Raw genomic sequence first — 20,858 nt, forward strand, 5'->3', positions numbered from 1 at the left:
TCATATGAAAACACAGCCAGAGAACTTAAACATGACAGGGACTAGAAGAAGAATATCTGCTGCAATGACAAACTCACATCTACATTAACAGAAACATGCTGTAAACATGAAGAAATGTCTCCTCACAGAATTCCCTCTCTCAGCAAGGAGATTTTGATGTCTGTTTTGTACATTCTGTTCTTTAGGATTGAAGTGTGTGTAGTGTAGGTGTGCTGCTGGAGGAATGAGAGCGGGATGTGATTCTGCTGAATCTGCTGTTTCTCGTGTCATTGACCCTGAAGGTGAATAAATCTTCTGCTGTATTAACACTAAAGAATGTCCTGACATCTACAATTATTAATGAACGCAGAAGGTTGCTTTAACTAGAAAGAGTTTCATTAGATTTTCATTACATTTCATGTCATTGAAGTGATGAGATAGAAGAAAATTATTTGATGAAATGAAACTGAAAAGCAGCTTAAGCAAATGACTTCATCATTCCCACAGAGGTTACAGAGAAACAAAAACCTCACAGCCGAGATCAGACAATAATTTAGAACGAACTCACAATGTTTTATTAACACAGTCGGAGAGGAGCACCTGCAGATAACTAACCCGACTGGTTTCCCATTAGCAATCTCACCAATCATCTTTTAGCTCGGGAGAAAACCCCAACAAATAGACAAGACACCTCTCCCTCATTCTCTCACAGCATCCCTCCTCCAGCACGACTCCTCACCATCAGCCACATTTACCGCATTATAACGGCTGAGAGCAACCTGAGTCCGGGCACACACTAGACCCGGGACCCTCTCCCCAGACAAGGGGTGGGCGCTCAAAGTTCTGAGGAACCATCGAGCTCTGAGCCCTCTCCCCGGGACAGCATGCCAAATACGCACAATATCTGTCCCCTATCTGTAGTTATTATACAACCGACAGCAGGGGTCTGTTGTGGCCTGGGGGTTAGAGCGTTGGGCTTGTGATCAGAAGGTTCAAATCTCAGTGCCAGCAGGTCATGACTGAAGGGCCCTTGAGCAAGGCACCTTACCCCTGATTGCTCTGCAGTAATGTGTCACTGTACTTGTAAGTCGCTTTGGATAAAAGCGTCTGCCAAATGAATAAATGTAAATGTAAATGTATATGCGAGGTGAACTGGTGAGTTCATTCATATTGTTGGAAACAGACCGATTATTAGACAGTGAGCTTCATTAGAAATCTGATATTAAGCCCTCTAATTGACCTCTGAACATCATGCATCTCATGTCTCTGTTCTGAACATTTGTTCACATTTTGACTACAAATCAATGTGTAAAGAAAATGAATAGGACCAGTGCTGGGTCAATACGGGACAGAACACTGCTGTGTTAAAATGACCCAATGCTGGTAAACCATTTGTGGAACACAAACAGCAATTTTACACAGACACAAGATCTGGTCTGATAAAACAGGCTATAAACTATAAACAATTAAATTTAAGTTTTGCTGACAAATTTGTAAAGATTGTAATGTAATACTGCCATCTGCTGTATAGAAATACAAACAGTGTTGAGTCAATAGTGCTCTAAACCCAATCATGTGAACCAGAATAAACGTGAAGGTCATTGGCAGCTTTCCATTAAACTCCTGGTATTGGTGATAGGAGTGAGCAGGTAGTTGACGCGTAAACAGTTATAGAGTCTATATAAGATGCAAATCATCTCTTTACTGGGCTTCAATGAATGAAGAGTTTTGTAACTAAGATAATTCAGTTTTTGAACATTAAAAAAAATCATGTTCTTTTATTGTGTGTTCAAATTAATATCAATGAACTACATTTGGTTTGTTTGATTTAAGCCATAATAACTCAAAAAAACAGTTAACTAACACAATAAAAACATGATCACAAAATAATAAACATATTTTTTTTTACCATTTTAAAATAGAATTGTCTCTTTTTGGACCCAAACTCTTCAAGAAAACTGTGCTTCCATTAGCTTCCTGTGGTGTCGATATGTTTGGTTCACACTCACAGAAAATCCATACCTGGACACAGCCGACGGTCCAACTTGGTCCAATAGTCCTAACAGCCTTTTTAACATCATGAAACAACTGTGTGCTTCCTATAGACACCTGTTATCTCATTCTCCCATCACCCTAATATACCGTCATTACCCTGGGAATTTACCATAGTGCCATCCAATGGACAAATATATCATTACAGCAAAAATGCCTCCAATGCCTCACTTTACTCTTGAAACATTTACACGAGTTTCAGGGATTCTAAAGAACAGACTTTCAATCTTCTAAATCTATTTCCATTCAATCAACTTCTGATGTACATCAGCACAGGTCATAACATACACACAACCGACTGACAAGAGTAGAAACATAAATGAATGAATACAACACTTTCCTTTTTAGCTGAAATCACACACTTAAATGGTAAAGATATGACTTTAACATCAATAAATGATTGATCAAATTATTGCTTTATTTTTCCGAAAATCTTCGTCTATCTTTGGATAAAAGTTTCAGCTGAATGATAAGAAAATCCTAAAATATAAGATTATATATATATTTTTTATTCTAAACCGTGAATTTCAATTGTGAAAGGTCAAAATATGCAAACAGTGTCGTTTAATACAGTTGGTTCGTCTCACACATAAACACAACAACTGAAACATCCTCGCAGTAAAGATTTGAATAATAAAACATTTCGGTTTGATTTTATGTGAAGAAACAAACATCTACAAGTATTTTTCAAATGGCTACTGTGTCCACTTTATCCCTTCTCATGACTGATACAGGTCGTTTCCACAGTTAAAGAAATGTAACATGTTTGACATATAGCATGTTTAGTCATTAAGCAGATGCTTTTATCCACAGCGTCTTACAAAGAGTTCAGGGATCAATAAGCTATATATCATACAAAGAGCAATAGTACAATAGGTGCTAATGCAAAGATACTAGTTTCAACAGACGCTAGAACACTACCTGTTGAGAGAAGAGGGTTAGTGTAAGTTTTTTTTTCATTTGTCTGTTAAGTATTCACAGAAGAGATGTGTTTTAAGTCGTTTTTTGAAGGTTGTGAGAGATGTGGTTGACCGGACCGCATTGGGAAGAATGTTCCACCAGGAAGGAGTTGTGTAGGAGAATGAATAATGGCAGTAGTCCAACCTTGAGATGACCAGGGCCTGGACAAGGAGTTGTGCCGCATGCTCAGTGAGGTAGGGTCTAACCTTTCTAATGTTGAATAAGGCATATCGGCATGATCACGTTGTCTTTGCAATGTAATCATTGAAGGACAGCTGTTCATCAAATACGACTCCAAGGTTCCTGGCTGATTCGGAGGGAGTGATAGTGGAGTAACAGAGAAACAGAGACACAGCAACAATGATTTCTTTTAAAGGCCGCTGAGCCATTTCAAATTCAACGAGTCCAAACATGAAAGAACAATGAAAAGACTAAACGTTCCCCTTCAGTAACTGTGCGTTCACACCGTTCCAAGATAATTGTGCCTTTCTAGAAGGAATCCATGCCGCTTTAAAAAACACAAGCACACTGTGAGCACAATCCGGTGGATTAATCCCGCAGTAGCCTGAGCACACCTGTGAGCCCAATCCGGCGGATTAATCCTGCAGCAGCCACAGCACACCTGTGAGCCCAATCCGGCGGATTAATCCCGCAGTAGCCTGAGCACACCTTTGAGCCCAATCCGGCGGATTAATCCCGCAGTAGCCACAGCACACCTGTGAGCCCAATCCGGCGGATTAATCCCGCAGTAGCCTGAGCACACCTTTGAGCCCAATCCGGCGGATTAATCCCGCAGTAGCCTCAGCACACCTGTGAGCCCAATCCGGCGGATTAATCCTGCAGTAGCCACAGCACACCTGTGAGCCCAATCCGGCGGATTAATCCCGCAGTAGCCTGAGCACACCTTTGAGCCCAATCCGGCGGATTAATCCCGCAGTAGCCACAGCACACCTGTGAGCCCAATCCGGCGGATTAATCCCGCAGTAGCCTGAGCACACCTTTGAGCCCAATCCGGCAGATTAATCCCGCAGTAGCCTCAGCACACCTGTGAGGCCAATCCGGCGGATTAATCCCGCAGTAGCCTGAGCACACCTTTGAGCCCAATCCGGCGGATTAATCCCGCAGTAGCCACAGCACACCTGTGAGCCCAATCCGGCGGATTAATACCGCAGTAGCCTGAGCACACCTGTGAGCCCAATCCGGCGGATTAATCCTGCAGTAGCCACAGCACACCTGTGAGCCCAATCCGGCGGATTAATCCTGCAGTAGCCACAGCACACCTGTGAGCCCAATCCGGTGGATTAATACCGCAGTAGCCTGAGCACACCTGTGAGCCCAATCCGGCGGATTAATCCTGCAGTAGCCACAGCACACCTGTGAGCCCAATCCGGTGGATTAATACCGCAGTAGCCTGAGCACACCTGTGAGCCCAATCCGGCGGATTAATCCTGCAGTAGCCACAGCACACCTTTGAGCCCAATCCGGCGGATTAATCCCGCAGTAGCCTCAGCACACCTGTGAGGCCAATCCGGCGGATTAATCCCGCAGTAGCCTGAGCACACCTTTGAGCCCAATCCGGCGGATTAATCCCGCAGTAGCCACAGCACACCTGTGAGCCCAATCCGGCGGATTAATCCTGCAGTAGCCACAGCACACCTGTGAGCCCAATCCGGTGGATTAATACCGCAGTAGCCTGAGCACACCTGTGAGCCCAATCCGGCGGATTAATCCTGCAGTAGCCTGAGCACACCTTTGAGCCCAATCCGGCGGATTAATCCCGCAGTAGCCTCAGCACACCTGTGAGGCCAATCCGGCGGATTAATCCAGCAGTAGCCTGAGCACACCTTTGAGCCCAATCCGGCGGATTAATCCCGCAGTAGCCACAGCACACCTGTGAGCCCAATCCGGCGGATTAATCCTGCAGTAGCCACAGCACACCTGTGAGCCCAATCCGGTGGATTAATACCGCAGTAGCCTGAGCACACCTGTGAGCCCAATCCGGCGGATTAATCGCGCAGTAGCCACAGCACACCTGTGAGCCCAATCCGGTGGATTAATACCGCAGTAGCCTGAGCACACCTGTGAGCCCAATCCGGCGGATTAATCCTGCAGTAGCCACAGCACACCTGTGAGCCCAATCCGGTGGATTAATACCGCAGTAGCCTGAGCACACCTGTGAGCCCAATCCGGCGGATTAATCCTGCAGTAGCCACAGCACACCTGTGAGCCCAATCCGGCGGATTAATCGCGCAGTAGCCACAGCACACCTGTGAGCCCAATCCGGCGGATTAATCGCGCAGTAGCCACAGCACACCTGTGAGCCCAATCCGGCGGATTAATCCTGCAGTAGCCACAGCACACCTGTGAGCCCAATCCGGTGGATTAATACCGCAGTAGCCTGAGCACACCTGTGAGCCCAATCCGGCGGATTAATCCTGCAGTAGCCACAGCACACCTGTGAGCCCAATCCGGTGGATTAATACCGCAGTAGCCTGAGCACACCTGTGAGCCCAATCCGGCGGATTAATCCTGCAGTAGCCACAGCACACCTGTGAGCCCAATCCGGCGGATTAATACCGCAGCAGCCTGAGCACACTGTGAGCCCAATCCGGTGGATTAATCCCGCAGTAGCCTCAGCACACTGTGAGGCCAATCCGGCGGATTAATCCCGCAGTAGCCTGAGCACACCTTTGAGCCCAATCCGGCGGATTAATCGCGCAGTAGCCACAGCACACCTGTGAGCCCAATCCGGCGGGTTAATCGCCCAGTAGCCACAGCACACCTGTGAGCCCAATCCGGCGGATTAATCGCGCAGTAGCCACAGCACACCTGTAGGTGGAGTCCAAAGAACACGGCAGAGAAGCAGCTAGGCATCATCATCCTGACAATATTCTATTAAAATATAATGAATTCATGTCTTATTCTGTATGATAAATAAAAACATATTTAGGCGTCATGGCCTTGCTTGTTATTGGCAAAGCATGCTGTGAGATTGACAGTTTTAAATGGTTACGGTAATGAGAATTAAGGTCATTTTTATGTTTAACATTGTGTTAAACTGTCAGTAAAAGCTTAGAAATTAATGCCTTTAAATATGTCATATCTTGTTTTAAATTAATATAAAGGGAATTTGTTGATACAAGCGTTATTAAGAAAATCACGTTTGACATTTTAAAACCAAGATTTTGTGCAAATCACTCATGCTGTTCATAATTCTGCTTCTACACCTAGTTTTGTGTCCTGTGCTCATTGTAAATTGCTTTGGATAAAAGTGTCTGCTAAATGAACGCATGCATACCTGCTGTCAGACTATAGCCGCATTAAAAGTTTCAAACAATCCATTTCAGATCTGAATTAAATACAGTCATGTGTACTTTGTGAGGTGACTTAGTGCTCATACTGTAGATAATATAAACCCAAATGTCTTTCCTCGTTTCAACAGGTTTGAGTGATGGTCAGTTGTTCTTGAAGACTGTGGGACAGTAACGCAGCTGTAAGATCAGTTCTTTAGCCTCTGGTCTGTCTTTAGAGTTGTCATTCAGCATTTTGTGTATGAGCTTGTGCTGTTGTATCACCCGTGAGAAGAGAGACATCACGTTAGATCATGTGACACAATGTCATCAGTCTTGACTCTTAAAAACTGAAATAAATATACTTACATCAGACGCAAATTTCTCAGAGAACTGAGGTGGAAATATCCTTATTTTTAGATCTCCCCAAATCTTAAAGTCATAAAAATATTTCTTTATTAGAGAATATAGTAATTATAAGAAAATGCTCAATAGGATAAAGAAAACGCCATGAACCAAACCTTGACCCTTTCATTGCTGGTTCTAAGTTTCCAGAGGAGTTCAAAGTAGATGATACCCAGAGCAAAAATATCCACTTTTTGATCATATATCTGAGTGTGCTGAACATTGAGAAGAGCAGAAACAGCAGAAACATCAGAAACACACGTGTTAAACTGACACGACACGTGATGAATCTACACACCTGTTCTGGACTCATGTAAGAATGGGTTCCTGTACTTCTACTTCTCTGTTGTTGCTCGTCATCATTATCAACCACCGTCACCAGACCGAAATCTCCCACCTTCACCCCCCCCTCACTGCCAAACATTATATTAGCAGGCTAAAGCAAAGAGAAGCGCATGAGTCCACATACTGTATGTGTAAGAATCATAGGAGTGTTTTGGATGTTAGGGTGGAGGTGTTTCACCTTCATGTCTCTGTGGATCAGATCTTTAGAATGAATGTACTCTACAGCCTGTAGGATCTGATGAAAGATGTGTGTGGCGTCTTTTCTTCTCTCTGTTTCTGTGTCTCTGTCATCAGAGTTTCTCTCATTGATCCACGCTTGAAGAGTTTTTCCCTCGCACAACTCCATCTGAATGTACAGGAACTTTGTTTCCGGACTGCTGCCAGAGCTAAACGACAACAACACATCAGGTCATAACTCACTTAATTTGCTCAAGTACAGTATACTATCTGTGAACCTTTTCTTTATGGAGTAAGTACATTTATCAACGTACTAGTAGTATACTTGTAAACCGAAGCACTATTTCAGCACATGTACATCTGGCAGATGTTGTTTGCTCAGCTGTCATATAGACCTCTAGAAGACGTCTGTAAGATGTATATGATTTAGAATCGATGTACACCAGCTCTTTAGGAGACATCTTACAGATGTACCTGTGCTATCTGGGATACTACTTGAGAATAAAATTGGCCCACTTTTTAGTTCCTCCAAGTACAGTTAAGTCTTTCAAACTTTCAGCACACTAGTTTAAAACTTACTTGTAAGCACATGTTTTAGTTGATGAAAGTACACTTTGAAGTAAGTACACTCTCTCAGTAAATTACTAGTTTTTTTATAATGCAAGTATAGTTGAAAGTTTTCTTTTCTTTGGGTGAACTTAACACCCTTAAGTCATATATTAATGGTAAACTTTAAGTACATTTCATTGTTCCTAGTTATACTTAAAATGTTCCGTTCCCTAAAGAGCATTTCAGGTAGATTTAAAGCCTTTCTTTCAGTATGAATCAAGTATACGTGTGTGTGACATTTAAAAGCAGTATAATAGCACACTTGTGTTTGTATGCTGTGTTGTATATGTTGTTGGGTGTTGTAAGTCTGGATAAATGAGGTTTGGTGGTGTTTTACTCTGAAGTGCTGTTGCTCTCGGAACATTCAAGGCGGTACGTCGTCTCCTCCTCCCAACATGTGTTGTAATGGACGATATTGGGATGATTCAGTTTTGATAAAGCAGAAACTTCGCGCCGAGATTTTCTGCGGAGAATGTTGTAGTGTTGCAATATGATAACATAGCGTTTACATTATAAATCCATTAGATGTATGAACAGAATAGCTGCAGATGAGTTTACATACACAAACACACAAACTACGAGATTCAGTACAGTGTGTTTTATGATTCAGTAGCCATGTGTTACATCAGTTCTCAGTTGTGTGAATGCGTTTCAGATGTCTGCCTCATGTCAGTTGTCATTTATTCTCATGGACTTACTTTGTAACCTTTACAATCTTCACAGCAAAGTATTGATTCTCCAGCTTCCTTCTTGCCTTAAAAACACGTCCAAAACCACCTTTGCCAATTGGACTTATTGAATCGAATTCTTCTAAAAACCTACAAAGAGTGGGATGCATTAGCTTCAACACATTTCCTTTCAAAGATGCTTAAACACTGATCTGGTGAGTATTTACCGTGATTTTACAGCTTGAGTTACAGTGTGATTTGATGATGGTTTTGTTTGGTTGGTTGTGTTCATGTTAGAACCATCCTGGAGAAAGGAAAACTATTTTTTAAGTTTCGAGATAGAACTGGCTTTAAAAAGTTTACTTAAAATTAAATTTCCAACAAATGATGATTTTCTTGCACATTTTATTTGCTAGCTTGATTTGACTGTTGCTGGTAATGATGTTTTGATACCCCTTTAGTCTTGGACGAGATGCTTGGCGAATTATGAAAATTGGCAGCTAATCTGAAAGGAAAATCAAACATGTTACTTTATGACATTCAATATTGATTTAAAATGTGCCGAAGAAATAAGAGACCTTATTTTCGGCTTGACATCCATTGGGCTCATAGCCTGGAACACATGTGAATGTTAAATGATGTTTATGTTGAATATAACTGAAGTAATTTGATCAAATAGATCATTGTGTGTCATCTTTTATCAACTGAAAAGACACATACTGGACTGATGGACTTTGGAGAACTGACAGGATCTCTGAACAAAACAGAGCCACTTGGGCTGGAGACTGAAGTACACATCTGTGATTCTGCAGATTTACTACTGAAGACAAACAGAGTCAAAACAGAGCAAAAGTGTCATTTACATTTAGTCTTCAACATAAGTGTCATTCATTCTTTAAATGCTTTCACTTTATGAACTCACTGTATTTGCATGGCTAATGAAGACGTGTCCTCTTCAGGGCTCTGTCAAATATAACCATATGTTTAATGTGGATGAACATACGTAACTGATCTCTACAAACATCACAGAAGATGTCATGCCTGTGTGTTCCCGTCTGAACGCTGAAGTTCTGTCCATGCCTTCTGAGCCGCGTGCTGTTTGGCTTCTCTTGAACTCTTTCCGTATCCCTCAGAAAACTCTCTCTTGTCAATAACAACCTTAAACACAAACCTGAAGAAGCAAACATCAGATTGTCTTTCTGTCTTTGTTGACTTGTTTCAAGTGTTGTCATTGTGATGTTGTGTTAAAGACTCACTCTGGGGTGTGAGCGGCTCCTCTCTTGTCAATTAATTTATAATCTATGACACGTTTATGTTTCTGGCAGTATTCATTGAGGTATGCTTTGTAGTTTATGTTGTCAGGCGTGGGGCTTCGAGAATCTTCAGCCAAACTCATATGATCCGTGTTTGCACTTAAGACAATAAGACTCTCACATGAATGACTCAAGCGGTGTGTGTCACCAACACAAAAACAAGCTGCTCATATGATGATTATTACTGTCAATCATGTCCGTCATTACCTGAGAGCGGACATCTCTGATCCAGGTGTATTACTGTAGTTCTTATCATGACCCTTCAACACAAAAACACATAACAGATCAAACACATCTATCTTCTCATCAGAGCTTTCAGAAGTGAATATCGTCTGTGTGTACCTCAGTGTTTGTGTTTAAATCCTCATAAACATATTTAGCTGCGGCCTCTTTACCTTAAGTGTGTGTTGTGTGTGTGTGTCTCTTACAGGTGTGTTGATGTGTGTGTCTCTTACAGGTGTGTTGTGTGTTGATGTGTGTGTCTCTTACAGATGTGTTGTGTGTGTGTGTGTCTCTTACAGGTGTGTTGTGTGTTGATGTGTGTGTCTCTTACAGGTGTGTTGTGTGTGTGTTTCTCTTACAGATGTGTTGTGTGTGTCTCTTACAGGTGTGTTGTTGTGTGTTGATGTGTGTCTCTTACAGGTGTGTTGTGTGTTGATGTGTGTGTCTCTTACAGATGTGTTGTGTGTGTGTGTGTCTCTTACAGGTGTGTTGTGTGTGTGTTTCTCTTACAGATGTGTTGTGTGTGTCTCTTACAGGTGTGTTGTTGTGTGTTGATGTGTGTCTCTTACAGGTGTGTTGTGTGTTGATGTGTGTGTCTCTTACAGATGTGTTGTGTGTGTGTGTGTCTCTTACAGGTGTGTTGTGTGTGTGTTTCTCTTACAGATGTGTTGTGTGTGTCTCTTACAGGTGTGTTGTGTGTGTGTTGATGTGTGTGTCTCTTACAGGTGTGTTGTGTGTTGATGTGTGTGTCTCTTACAGATGTGTTGTGTGTGTGTGTTTCTCTTACAGATGTGTTGTGTGTGTGTGTCTCTTACATGTGTGTTGTGTGTGTCTCTTACAGGTGTTGTGTGTTGATGTGTGTGTCTCTTACAGCTGTGTTGTCTGTGTGTGTGTCTCTTACAGGTGTGTTGTGTGTTGATGTGTGTGTGTCTCTTACAGGTGTGTTGTGTGTGTCTCTTACAGATGTGTTGTGTGTTGATGTGTGTGTCTCTTACAGGGGTGTCGTGGGTTGATGTGTGTGTGTGTGTGTGTGTGTGTGTCTCTTACAGGTGTGTTGTGTGTGTGTGGATGTGGTCTTGTTTTTATATCCCGGTGGGAACCTATACCTGAAGGCACACAAACTCAAGGGGACAAATGTCAACGTGGGGACCAAAACTGAGGTCCTCATGGGCAAAAAAGCATATAAATCAGGCGTATTAAATTAAAGTTCAAAGAGGTCCAGTCTGTATATAGATGATAATTTTTTTTAAATGATCCCAGTTATATATATATATATATATACACACACTCACCTAAAGGATTATTTGGAACACCATACTAATACTGTGTTTGACCCCCTTTCTCCTTCAGAACTGCCTTAATTCTACGTGGCATTGATTTAACAAGGTGCTGAAAGCATTCTGCAGAAATGTTGGCCCATATTGATAGGATGGCATCTTGCAGTTGATGGAGATTTGTGGGATGCACATCCAGGGCACGAAGCTCATGTTCCACCACATCCCAAAGATGCTCTATTGGGTTGAGATCTGGTGACTGTGGGGGCCATTTTACTACAGTGAACTCATGTCGTGTTCAAGAAAGCAATTTGAAAATGATTGGAGCTTTGTCACATGGTGCATTATCCTGTTGGAAGTAGCCATCAGAGGATGGGTACATGGTGGTCATAAAGGGATGGACATGGTCAGAAACAATGCTCTCAGTTAGGCCGTGGCTTTTAAACGATGCCCAATTGGCACTAAGGGGCCTAAAGTGTGCCAAGAAAACATCCCCCACACCATTACAACACCACCACCAGCCTGCACAGTGGTAACAAGGCATGATGGATCCATGTTCTCATTCTGTTTACGCCAAATCCTGACTCTACCATCTGAATGTCTGAAGAAATCGAGACTCATCAGACCAGGCAACATTTTTCCAGTCTTCAACTGTCCAATTTTGGTGAGCTTGTGCAAATTGTAGCCTCTTTTTCCTATTTGTAGTGGAGATGAGGGGTACCCGGTGGAGTCTTCTGCTGTTGTAGCCCATCCGCCTCAAGGTTGTGCGTGTTGTGGCTTCACAAATGCTTTGCTGCATACCTCTGATGTAACGAGTGGATATTTCAGTCAAAGTTGATCTTCTATCAGCTTGAATCAGTCGGCCCATTCTCCTCTGACCTCTAGCATCAACAAGGCATTTTCTCCCACAGGACTGCCGCATACTGGATGTTTTTCCATTTTCACACCATTCTTTGTAAACCATAGAAATGGTTGTGCGTGTAAATCCCAGTAAATGAGCAGATTGTGAAATACTCAGACCGGGCCGTCTGGCACCAACAACCATGCCACGCTTAAAACTGCTTGAATCACCTTTCTTTCCCATTCTGACATTCAGTTTGGAGTTCAGGAGATTGTCTTGACCAGGAACACACCCCTAAATCTATTGAAGCAACTGCAATGTGATTGGTTGATTAGATAATTGCATTAATGAGAAATTGAACAGGTGTTCCTAATCATCCTTTAGGTGAGTGTATGATAAGATATCATCTTTTATCAGGCCATTTATATATATTTTTATATCCACGGTATGTTTGATTGTAGGCTGTGTGGCTTTAGGGGAAAGCTGTCTTAATAGAAGTCTGATAATTCATATTTGTAAATAAAACAACCACTGACAAACATACAAACAACAAATGTAACAATTAAAATGCTCTAATCATTAACAGAAAACAAATGTACTTACTAAATGAGCCTTTCCCTGCCATTCCTACCAGAACTACTTCTATCTTAAAATATTAGAATTAGAACATTGTTCATTATAAAATGTGACGCTTGTGAAAACCCAGCACAAGTCTTTTTACTGTTTTCTACATAAAACTATCCTACAGAATATTCTGTGAAAATATAACAATATATTCAATATTGACTGAATAATGCAATTTAAAGATTGAAATCTTAGTGAAATTAATAATTGAAATGAATCTTTGATGCTTGTTATCTAGTAATTAATTATATTATGAGATGTTAGCCTGATTTTTCACAAGGTCACAAATGTCTACATGCTGACCAATAATGCTAATGCTAAATGTAGATAATACGTTATTGTGGCGAGGAAGGCGGGACGAGTGCCGTGGCCGGTGACGTGAGTGATAGTTGGAATCAGCTGTGCACGCACCGGTCCCGCATCTATCACGGAGGAGATCGGGAGCTTAAGAGGACGAGCGGCAGGACTGTTGACGAGTGAGGACCGGGCCCGGACATGTGTTAAGTTTGTGTTTATGTTCTTTGGCCGGCAGTCTACCGTGAGATGGCTACCGGTCTTTTACTTCCGTGTTTATTGTTTGTTTCATTTGATTAAAGTTTGTACAACGTTTGCCAGTTCCCGCCTCCTTCCTTCCCTTTTATGGATCATTACAGTCATGGTTCATAAAATATCACAAATCTGGTCGAAAGGTTGGAGATATATAGCAAACAGTAAACAGACTGACCAATACAAATACTTTAAAATTGCTGCATTTTGTTTACTGTTGTGTCTCCATTTACCTCCTCTGAGTTGTCAAAATAAGCAAGTGTTTGCTACTCTTCATGTCTTTGGCGAGAAAGAAGCAGTGCGCGCGGAGCGGAAAGAGTTCACAGGAAGCACGCTTGACGGCGCTAGATATAAGAGGATATAGCTGCAAAGGATCAATAGAAGGTATGGACATGTCGTCACTTTACTACGTGAGCATGCCAGAGCGTGCCCCTGTGAGGGGCAAAACACTTCGCAAAATGACAATATCAGGAAACGCAATTCCACGCAACATTTCCGGATTCCTTTGAAAGTTATCGGAAGTCGTAAGGATCGCCGTCGAGTCCATCTGCTTGTATTTTCAGCAAATAATTGCGTGTTTTAATCCCGGTTTCTTTGTTTCGCTGAATGTTTTACCACTCAGGGGAGCGTGTCCTGACGCTCAAGGGGGCGTGTCCATGTGGGAAAGTGATGTCAATGCATACCCTCAATCACATAAATGTTTATGAGAGCGCGTGTGATGTTATTCTTCATTGTGCAGACAGGCTGCTCAATTCAAACAACCGATCACAGTCAAATGTTTAAAATGGTCTCGCGGTCCGGGTGGAATGAAGCAAAGGTCTGGATCCGGCCTACGGTCTACCAATTGAGGATGAATGTTATAAATCGTACAGAAGAATATTTTTTGAAAATCTACGAAGGCAAAATGTTTTCTAGAATCTTTAGGTTCAGGGGATAAATATAAAGTTTGTATAGCAGAAAAATCATTATGCCTATGGACGGTCCCCACAGAGATAAAAAACCAAATGTGTGTGTGTGTGTGTGTGTGCGTGATCAAATAGATCATTGTGTGTCATCTTTTATCAACTGAAAAGACACATACTGGACTGATGGACTTTGGAGAACTGACAGGATCTCTGAACAAAACAGAGCCACTTGGGCTGGAGACTGAAGTACACATCTGTGATTCTGCAGATTTACTACTGAAGACAAACAGAGTCAAAACAGAGCAAAAGTGTCATTTACATTTAGTCTTCAACATAAGTGTCATTCATTCTTTAAATGCTTTCACTTTATGAACTCACTGTATTTGCATGGCTAATGAAGACGTGTCCTCTTCAGGGCTCTGTCAAATATAACCATATGTTTAATGTGGATGAACATACGTAACTGATCTCTACAAACATCACAGAAGATGTCATGCCTGTGTGTTCCCGTCTGAACGCTGAAGTTCTGTCCATGCCTTCTGAGCCGCGTGCTGTTTGGCTTCTCTTGAACTCTTTCCGTATCCCTCAGAAAACTCTCTCTTGTCAATAACAACCTTAAACACAAACCTGAAGAAGCAAACATCAGATTGTCGTTCTGTCTTTGTTGACTTGTTTCAAGTGCTGTCACTGTGATGTTGTGTTAAAGACTCACTCTGGGGTGTGAGCGGCTCCTCTCTTGTCAATTAATTTATAATCTATGACACGTTTATGTTTCTGGCAGTATTCATTGAGGTATGCTTTGTAGTTTATGTTGTCAGGCGTGGGGCTTCGAGAATCTTCAGCCAAACTCATATGATCCGTGTTTGCACTTAAGACAATAAGACTCTCACATGAATGACTCAAGCGGTGTGTGTCACCAACACAAAAACAAGCTGCTCATATGATGATTATTACTGTCAATCATGTCCGTCATTACCTGAGAGCGGACATCTCTGATCCAGGTGTATTACTGTAGTTCTTATCATGACCCTTCAACACAAAAACACATAACAGATCAAACACATCTATCTTCTCATCAGAGCTTTCAGAAGTGAATATCGTCTGTGTGTACCTCAGTGTTTGTGTCATAAACATATTTAGCTGCGGCCTCTTTACCTTAAATGTGTGTGTGTGTGTGTGTCTCTTACAGGTGTGTTGTGTGTTGATGTGTGTGTGTCTCTTACAGGTGTGTTGTTGTGTGTGTGTGTCTCTTACAGGTGTGTTGTGTGTTGATGTGTGTGTCTCTTACAGATGTGTTGTGTGTGTCTCTTACAGGTGTGTTGTGTGTGTCTCTTACAGATGTGTTGTGTGTTGGTGTGTGTGTCTCTTACAGGTGTGTTGTGTGTTGATGTGTGTGTGTCTCTTACAGGTGTGTTGTGTGTGTCTCTTACAGATGTGTTGTGTGTTGATGTGTGTGTGTCTCTTACAGGTGTGTTGTGTGTTGATGTGTGTGTGTCTCTTACAGATGTGTTGTGTGTTGATGTGTGTGTGTCTCTTACAGGTGTGTTGTGTGTGTCTCTTACAGGCGTGTTGTGTGTTGATGTGTGTGTGTCTCTTACAGGTGTGTTGTGTGTGTCTCTTACAGGCGTGTCGTGTGTTGATGTGTGTGTGTCTCTTACAGGTGTGTTGTGTGTGTGTCTTAAAGATGTGTCGTGTGTTGATGTGTGTGTGTCTCTTACAGGCGTGTCGTGTGTTGATGTGTGTGTGTCTCTTACAGGTGTGTTGTGTGTTGATGTGTGTGTGTCTCTTACAGGTGTGTTGTGTGTGTCTCTTACAGATGTGTTGTGTGTTGATGTGTGTGTGTCTCTTACAGGTGTGTTGTGTGTTGATGTGTGTGTGTCTCTTACAGATGTGTTGTGTGTTGATGTGTGTGTGTCTCTTACAGGCGTGTTGTGTGTTGATGTGTGTGTGTCTCTTACAGGTGTGTTGTGTGTGTCTCTTACAGGCGTGTCGTGTGTTGATGTGTGTGTGTCTCTTACAGGTGTGTTGTGTGTGTGTCTTAAAGATGTGTCGTGTGTTGATGTGTGTGTGTCTCTTACAGGCGTGTCGTGTGTTGATGTGATGGCAGTAAAGGCGTTTCTGGCCGCGTTGTGTTTCGCTTCTCTCTTATTTTTTCCTGTGGCTTCAGTATAGCGCGTGCCGTTCACAACTGTTGTACAAGTAAACCTAAACGAGTATTCATTCAATACATGGATTCATTACATTCTCGAGTCATGCAATAGTCTGAAGTACTTTCACCTAATAAATATCTTATCAACCGTGTTTGTGAGTGAGTGAGTGATTACATACGTTTTATCGTGACTCGGACCCTCCGTCGATCCTTCTTCGTATTGCACCTTGACTCCTGTCTTCTGTTGGTATTCATTCAGTTTGGAAACGTAACCCAATTTAAGAATCTCCATTACTCTCAAAAACCTTCTGCTGTAAGTTAAAAACTCTTAAATAAATGAATCATTTATGAATAAATGATAACTTTTATAATCAATGGTAGTTTAATATTAACGGCAAAAACAGATGTCAGCTCACGTTCACAACAGTCACGCTTTCATTTTCTTCACGTTAAGTTTCGATTTCCGCGTCCTGACGTCATCACTGAAAGACTAAACACCGAAACGACCAATCGGATTGGAAACATGTTGGTTTGTTTATTTCAAATACTATTTTGAAGGGTTTTGTTATGAACCCAAAAACTGTTATTCCTGGATTTTTTGAAGGTGATCAAAATGCTTGTTTTATAATCAACCTAATTCTTTCTCTGTGTAAATTTTATATACATAAATGTAAATTTTCTAATAAGAAAAAAACTATTTTTATAGTTTTTCTACTAGAGATAAAACTTTATTTAAAAACAATTGTTTTCTTCCAATATGAAAGCACAAAGGTTTGTAAAATTTGCACTGCTTATGCTTTTCAACCGATTTAATTTGTAATTTTTTTTATTTGTATTATTTGTGTAACTCCCTCTCCTGTATTTGTTCTTGATCTGTTTTATTATTATTCTTATTTTTTCATTAATCTAAGTGTTTCTTTGTTAAGTTTCTGTTGTAACATTGTTTTGTTATAGCAAAATGTTCAATAAAGCATTTAAAAAAACGACCAATCGGATTCTGCGCACGCTGACGCCAAACTTTTCTTATAATAAAACGTATTCATAAAATCTCCCCCACAGAATCTTTCCTTATGAAACTTTAAAACGATATTACAAATTTAGTATGAATTGCTTATAAACTGTCGTTCAGTTATGCCCATTTGTGCGATTTTGTTTTGGAAAACAAAATTGTTTTGGAGAATCAGAGAGTTTATCATACTAGCCATTGTATTTATATAATTAATTGGGTACTTTTGTTAGCAAAATTTCATGTAAACAGATGTACATTTTCTGGAAGAAACCCGTTTCATATCATTTAAAAAATAAATAGAACATATTGAAAGCAATTCGACTTACTTTGAAACAAAAGGCTCTGAAAATGTGTGATTTCTTTAATATCCTATATTGTAAACTCCCCCTAATGTTTGTTTATGTTTAGATCGTATTACTAGTGTCAATGAAACTTTCTCATAATGCACTGGGTTAACGTTAACTTATCAGACAGTATAACCTATTTAATAAACAGTCATTCATTTCTAAGCATTTGGAGCTGAGTGAGCATTACGTCGATCCAATCGTTGAATGACAGCTTCACAAACACTTAATTACATCTCAAAATATCTTTACTTATTTCAATACAACACTTGACATTTAAATAAAACATGGATATTAAACAGAGGGTTTAAAAGTAAAGTCCAGATGGATCTTGGTTAGTCATCGTGATCAGCAGCCGTGTCACCCGGACAGTTTGACTTCAGGTCATCTTCATCTGTTGAAGAACAACACTTTGCTTTAAGTTGTCAAGTATGACTAAAATCTATATGATTATAAAACTGTAAAGGTTTGCTTTTATTAGCTCTGTGTGTGTGTGTCTCATACTACCTATTATATTAAATAGACATAATGCATCCAAATGTAGATATAAACTACATATTTTGGATAGTATTAAATATTTATTCATGAAATCAATCTTATTTTTTCATTTGGGACTGAACAGAAATAAGAGAAACAGCCATTTAGTTCAAATGAATGTTATAAAAAAAAGACAGTAAAAACAACATCAGTCAGAGTTTACTATCACACATTATATGATGTACAGTTACCTGCATGAGAAGACATATGGAGTTTATGTGTATTCTCTTAACATTACCCTTACTGACCATTGTATGCTGTCCCACACCATATACAGTAAGAATGAACTCCTCGCAAATATGACGTCAGAAACTGCAGCTTGTCATAAGACTGTAAATGAAGATAACAGTGTGAAAATCTGATATTTTATTAAAGATACATCGTGTTACGGTGAAACTCACAGTTAATTCGTCCTCGTCCTCACTGTCGTCGGATGTGTCTTCCTCCTCAAGCTCTGCCTCTTCGTCTTTCAGGACTTCGGGCCAGTACCAGCTGTCCCTGGGAACAGATACACCCTAAAATCAAGAAAATCACAAACAGAAAAGTCACAGATCCGCTTGTAAATATTTAATTTGATATAAAATGTTATGGGGGCATATCGCATTCAGTATTTATGATGGAATAGAAGAGGGAAATTAATATCTGTTTTTTGATGTTTATTTCATGACCTTCTGAGCATCGAGCTGTTCACAGGCCCGTTGACTCTTGTTTAGGTCTATCAGCGTTTGACGTTCCTCTCTTTCTGTTCTTTTTCGCACTCTGTGTTATAAACAAACTGACATTCAAACCCATTCAAGACACAAAAAAAATTCAAGTTTGATGTGACATCACACCTGAAATCCTCCAAAGATCTCTTCTCCACCTGCTGTTTCATTTGCACCTTCTTTCTGTAGTTCTGCAGTTCCTCTTCAGCTTTCCTTTTCTTCAGTTCTTCCATTCCAATCCCACCTCTGTCTAGAAACCGTGTGTGTGTGTGTGTGTGTGTGTGTGTAAAACCTTAAAAGCGTCTTAATTAAGATGATAATGCAGATAAAAAAGACCAACCTGTTTTAATGTTCAGAGGAACCGGCTCTACTCGTCCAGCACCTACAGCATGAAAACAGAACAGGTATTTATCATTTAAATTAAATAAGAAATGTCACAATACCGTTATCACCACTTGTCCTTATTGAGGGAAACATCAAGACAAACACAAATGTTTCGTTATTTTGTGGCAAGAACAATTTACAGACGTCACAGAGGAGACACAAGGGTATTAAAGGTTTATGTATTTAGTGGTCAGTTTATACTTTAAATGATGAATCTTAAAGGATGCCTGAATAATACCAAAACTTTCTATGGAACAAAAAGTTTTAATTTATGACACAGAAGGCAAATTTTAAATAAAGTGGTTTGTCATGAAACACAAAGGAGGACTTCAGGAGCGAAGAGTCGAGCATCACTGGCCTTCTTTGCCGAGTCCTTGTCCTGCTTTATAACCCATCTTCTGCAGTAATGCAAATCCTTTATTGTGAGTGCTGATGGAGTTCTGCAGCGCTGCTTCTCGACTCTCCTGCTCCTGCTCCCTGAAGCTCTTCTGACGGTTCTTTATATTCTTCTCTTTTTGCAGTGATTCTTTCCTCATGGCTTCTTTCGCACGTTTCACCATCGGAACACCAGGTCGAACATCTGGACTGTTCGTGTATATAAGCATTAAAACATATAAAAACTATGAGACGTTTATAAATGGTTTTATAGATCCAGTGCCAAACTTAATCAAATGCCCGACATATAGAAAGATGTGAATATGTTGATTTGTATACGTGCGGACATTGATTGGCCTCACAGACGGTCAGATACAGTCGCGTCGTGACATAATCAACGATATCTTATATCTATAGAGAATAATACGGCAGTTGTAGATTTAGCTTTTAAATGCATCATTCATCTCAAACTAAAAGAGCAACATCATGTCATTTAAAAATGTCCAGCGAGACGAGTGTCAAACAAAACGATATCAAATGTTTTATTTGAAAATATAACGACTGTGTCACAACTCACATTTGGTTGAGAAACGCATCAGACATGTAGTCATCTTCGCCATCAGCCATTTGAGTAACGTTATGACCTAAAATGAAGAATTAAGAAAATAAATTCTACTTCTAATGTTTGTAACGTCTGAGATTGTTCCGTTCAGTAAATATATCCGGCTGGAACACGGAGCTTCAGTAAATGTGTCCGGCTGGAACACGGAGCTTCAGTAAATGTGTCCGGCTGGAACGCGGAGCTTCAGTAAATGTGTCCGGCTGGGACGCGGAGCTTCAGTAAATGTGTCCGGCTGGAACACGGAGCTTCAGTAAATGTGTCCGGCCTGAGCGTTGGGTGTTTTGGGGTAAGGGCGTAGCCTACTTTTTATTTTACCATGTATATTTGTGCAGAAATTTGTTAAATATTGAAAATTGTTTCTATGTATTGGTCATTTAAAGGCTAGTTGTATCTTGAATTGGGTAAAACTGCTTGAGTGCAGTTATGATGTCACAATTCTTACAAAAGTTCACATTGTTCATCAGGCCTCATGTATGAATGACCTGTTCACAGCTTGTTTACAACACGACGTAATACCAAATAGA

General features: G+C 40.7%; 2 protein-coding genes across 7 annotated transcripts; both read right to left on the reverse strand.

Annotated features, from left to right (window-relative positions):
* Positions 1–2,521: 2,521 nt before the first annotated feature.
* Positions 2,522–16,824, reverse strand: eif2ak2 (eukaryotic translation initiation factor 2-alpha kinase 2). Of its 5 annotated transcripts, XR_013787557.1 has the most exons (23): positions 16,539–16,817; positions 16,289–16,415; positions 15,187–15,239; positions 14,923–15,078; positions 14,708–14,837; positions 14,589–14,629; positions 14,387–14,486; positions 10,006–10,058; positions 9,742–9,897; positions 9,527–9,656; positions 9,408–9,448; positions 9,206–9,305; positions 9,064–9,098; positions 8,939–8,990; positions 8,713–8,789; positions 8,516–8,635; positions 8,155–8,280; positions 7,210–7,417; positions 6,985–7,122; positions 6,803–6,901; positions 6,651–6,713; positions 5,774–6,554; positions 2,522–4,882 (listed from the first exon to the last, which is right to left on the reverse strand). XR_013787557.1 is itself a non-coding variant. In XM_079472780.1 (22 exons), exons 1-22 carry the CDS (start codon positions 16,649–16,651, stop codon positions 6,447–6,449), a joined length of 2,223 nt encoding a protein of 740 aa, XP_079328906.1. In that variant the 5' UTR covers positions 16,652–16,824; the 3' UTR covers positions 2,994–6,446. The 5 variants fall into 5 exon arrangements, 4 of the variants coding, with proteins under 4 accessions (XP_079328906.1, XP_079328905.1, XP_079328907.1 ...); XM_079472780.1 differs by having other exon boundaries at positions 2,994–6,554; positions 9,206–9,302; positions 16,539–16,824; XM_079472779.1 differs by having other exon boundaries at positions 2,994–6,554.
* Positions 16,825–17,336: 512 nt separating this feature from the next.
* gpatch11 (G patch domain containing 11) lies at positions 17,337–20,560 on the reverse strand. 2 transcript variants are annotated; one of them, XM_079472829.1, is made up of 8 exons: positions 20,290–20,560; positions 19,696–19,922; positions 19,294–19,335; positions 19,083–19,203; positions 18,918–19,008; positions 18,651–18,764; positions 18,498–18,579; positions 17,337–18,106 (listed from the first exon to the last, which is right to left on the reverse strand). In XM_079472829.1, exons 1-8 carry the CDS (start codon positions 20,337–20,339, stop codon positions 18,048–18,050), a joined length of 786 nt encoding a protein of 261 aa, XP_079328955.1. In that variant the 5' UTR covers positions 20,340–20,560; the 3' UTR covers positions 17,337–18,047. The 2 variants fall into 2 exon arrangements, with proteins under 2 accessions (XP_079328955.1, XP_079328956.1); XM_079472830.1 differs by having other exon boundaries at positions 17,520–18,106; positions 19,696–20,123; positions 20,290–20,458.
* Positions 20,561–20,858: the final 298 nt, after the last annotated feature.

Source organism: Barbatula barbatula, assembly GCF_947034865.1.
Source record: "Barbatula barbatula genome assembly, chromosome: 14".
NCBI classification, from domain to species: Eukaryota; Metazoa; Chordata; class Actinopteri; order Cypriniformes; family Nemacheilidae; genus Barbatula; species Barbatula barbatula.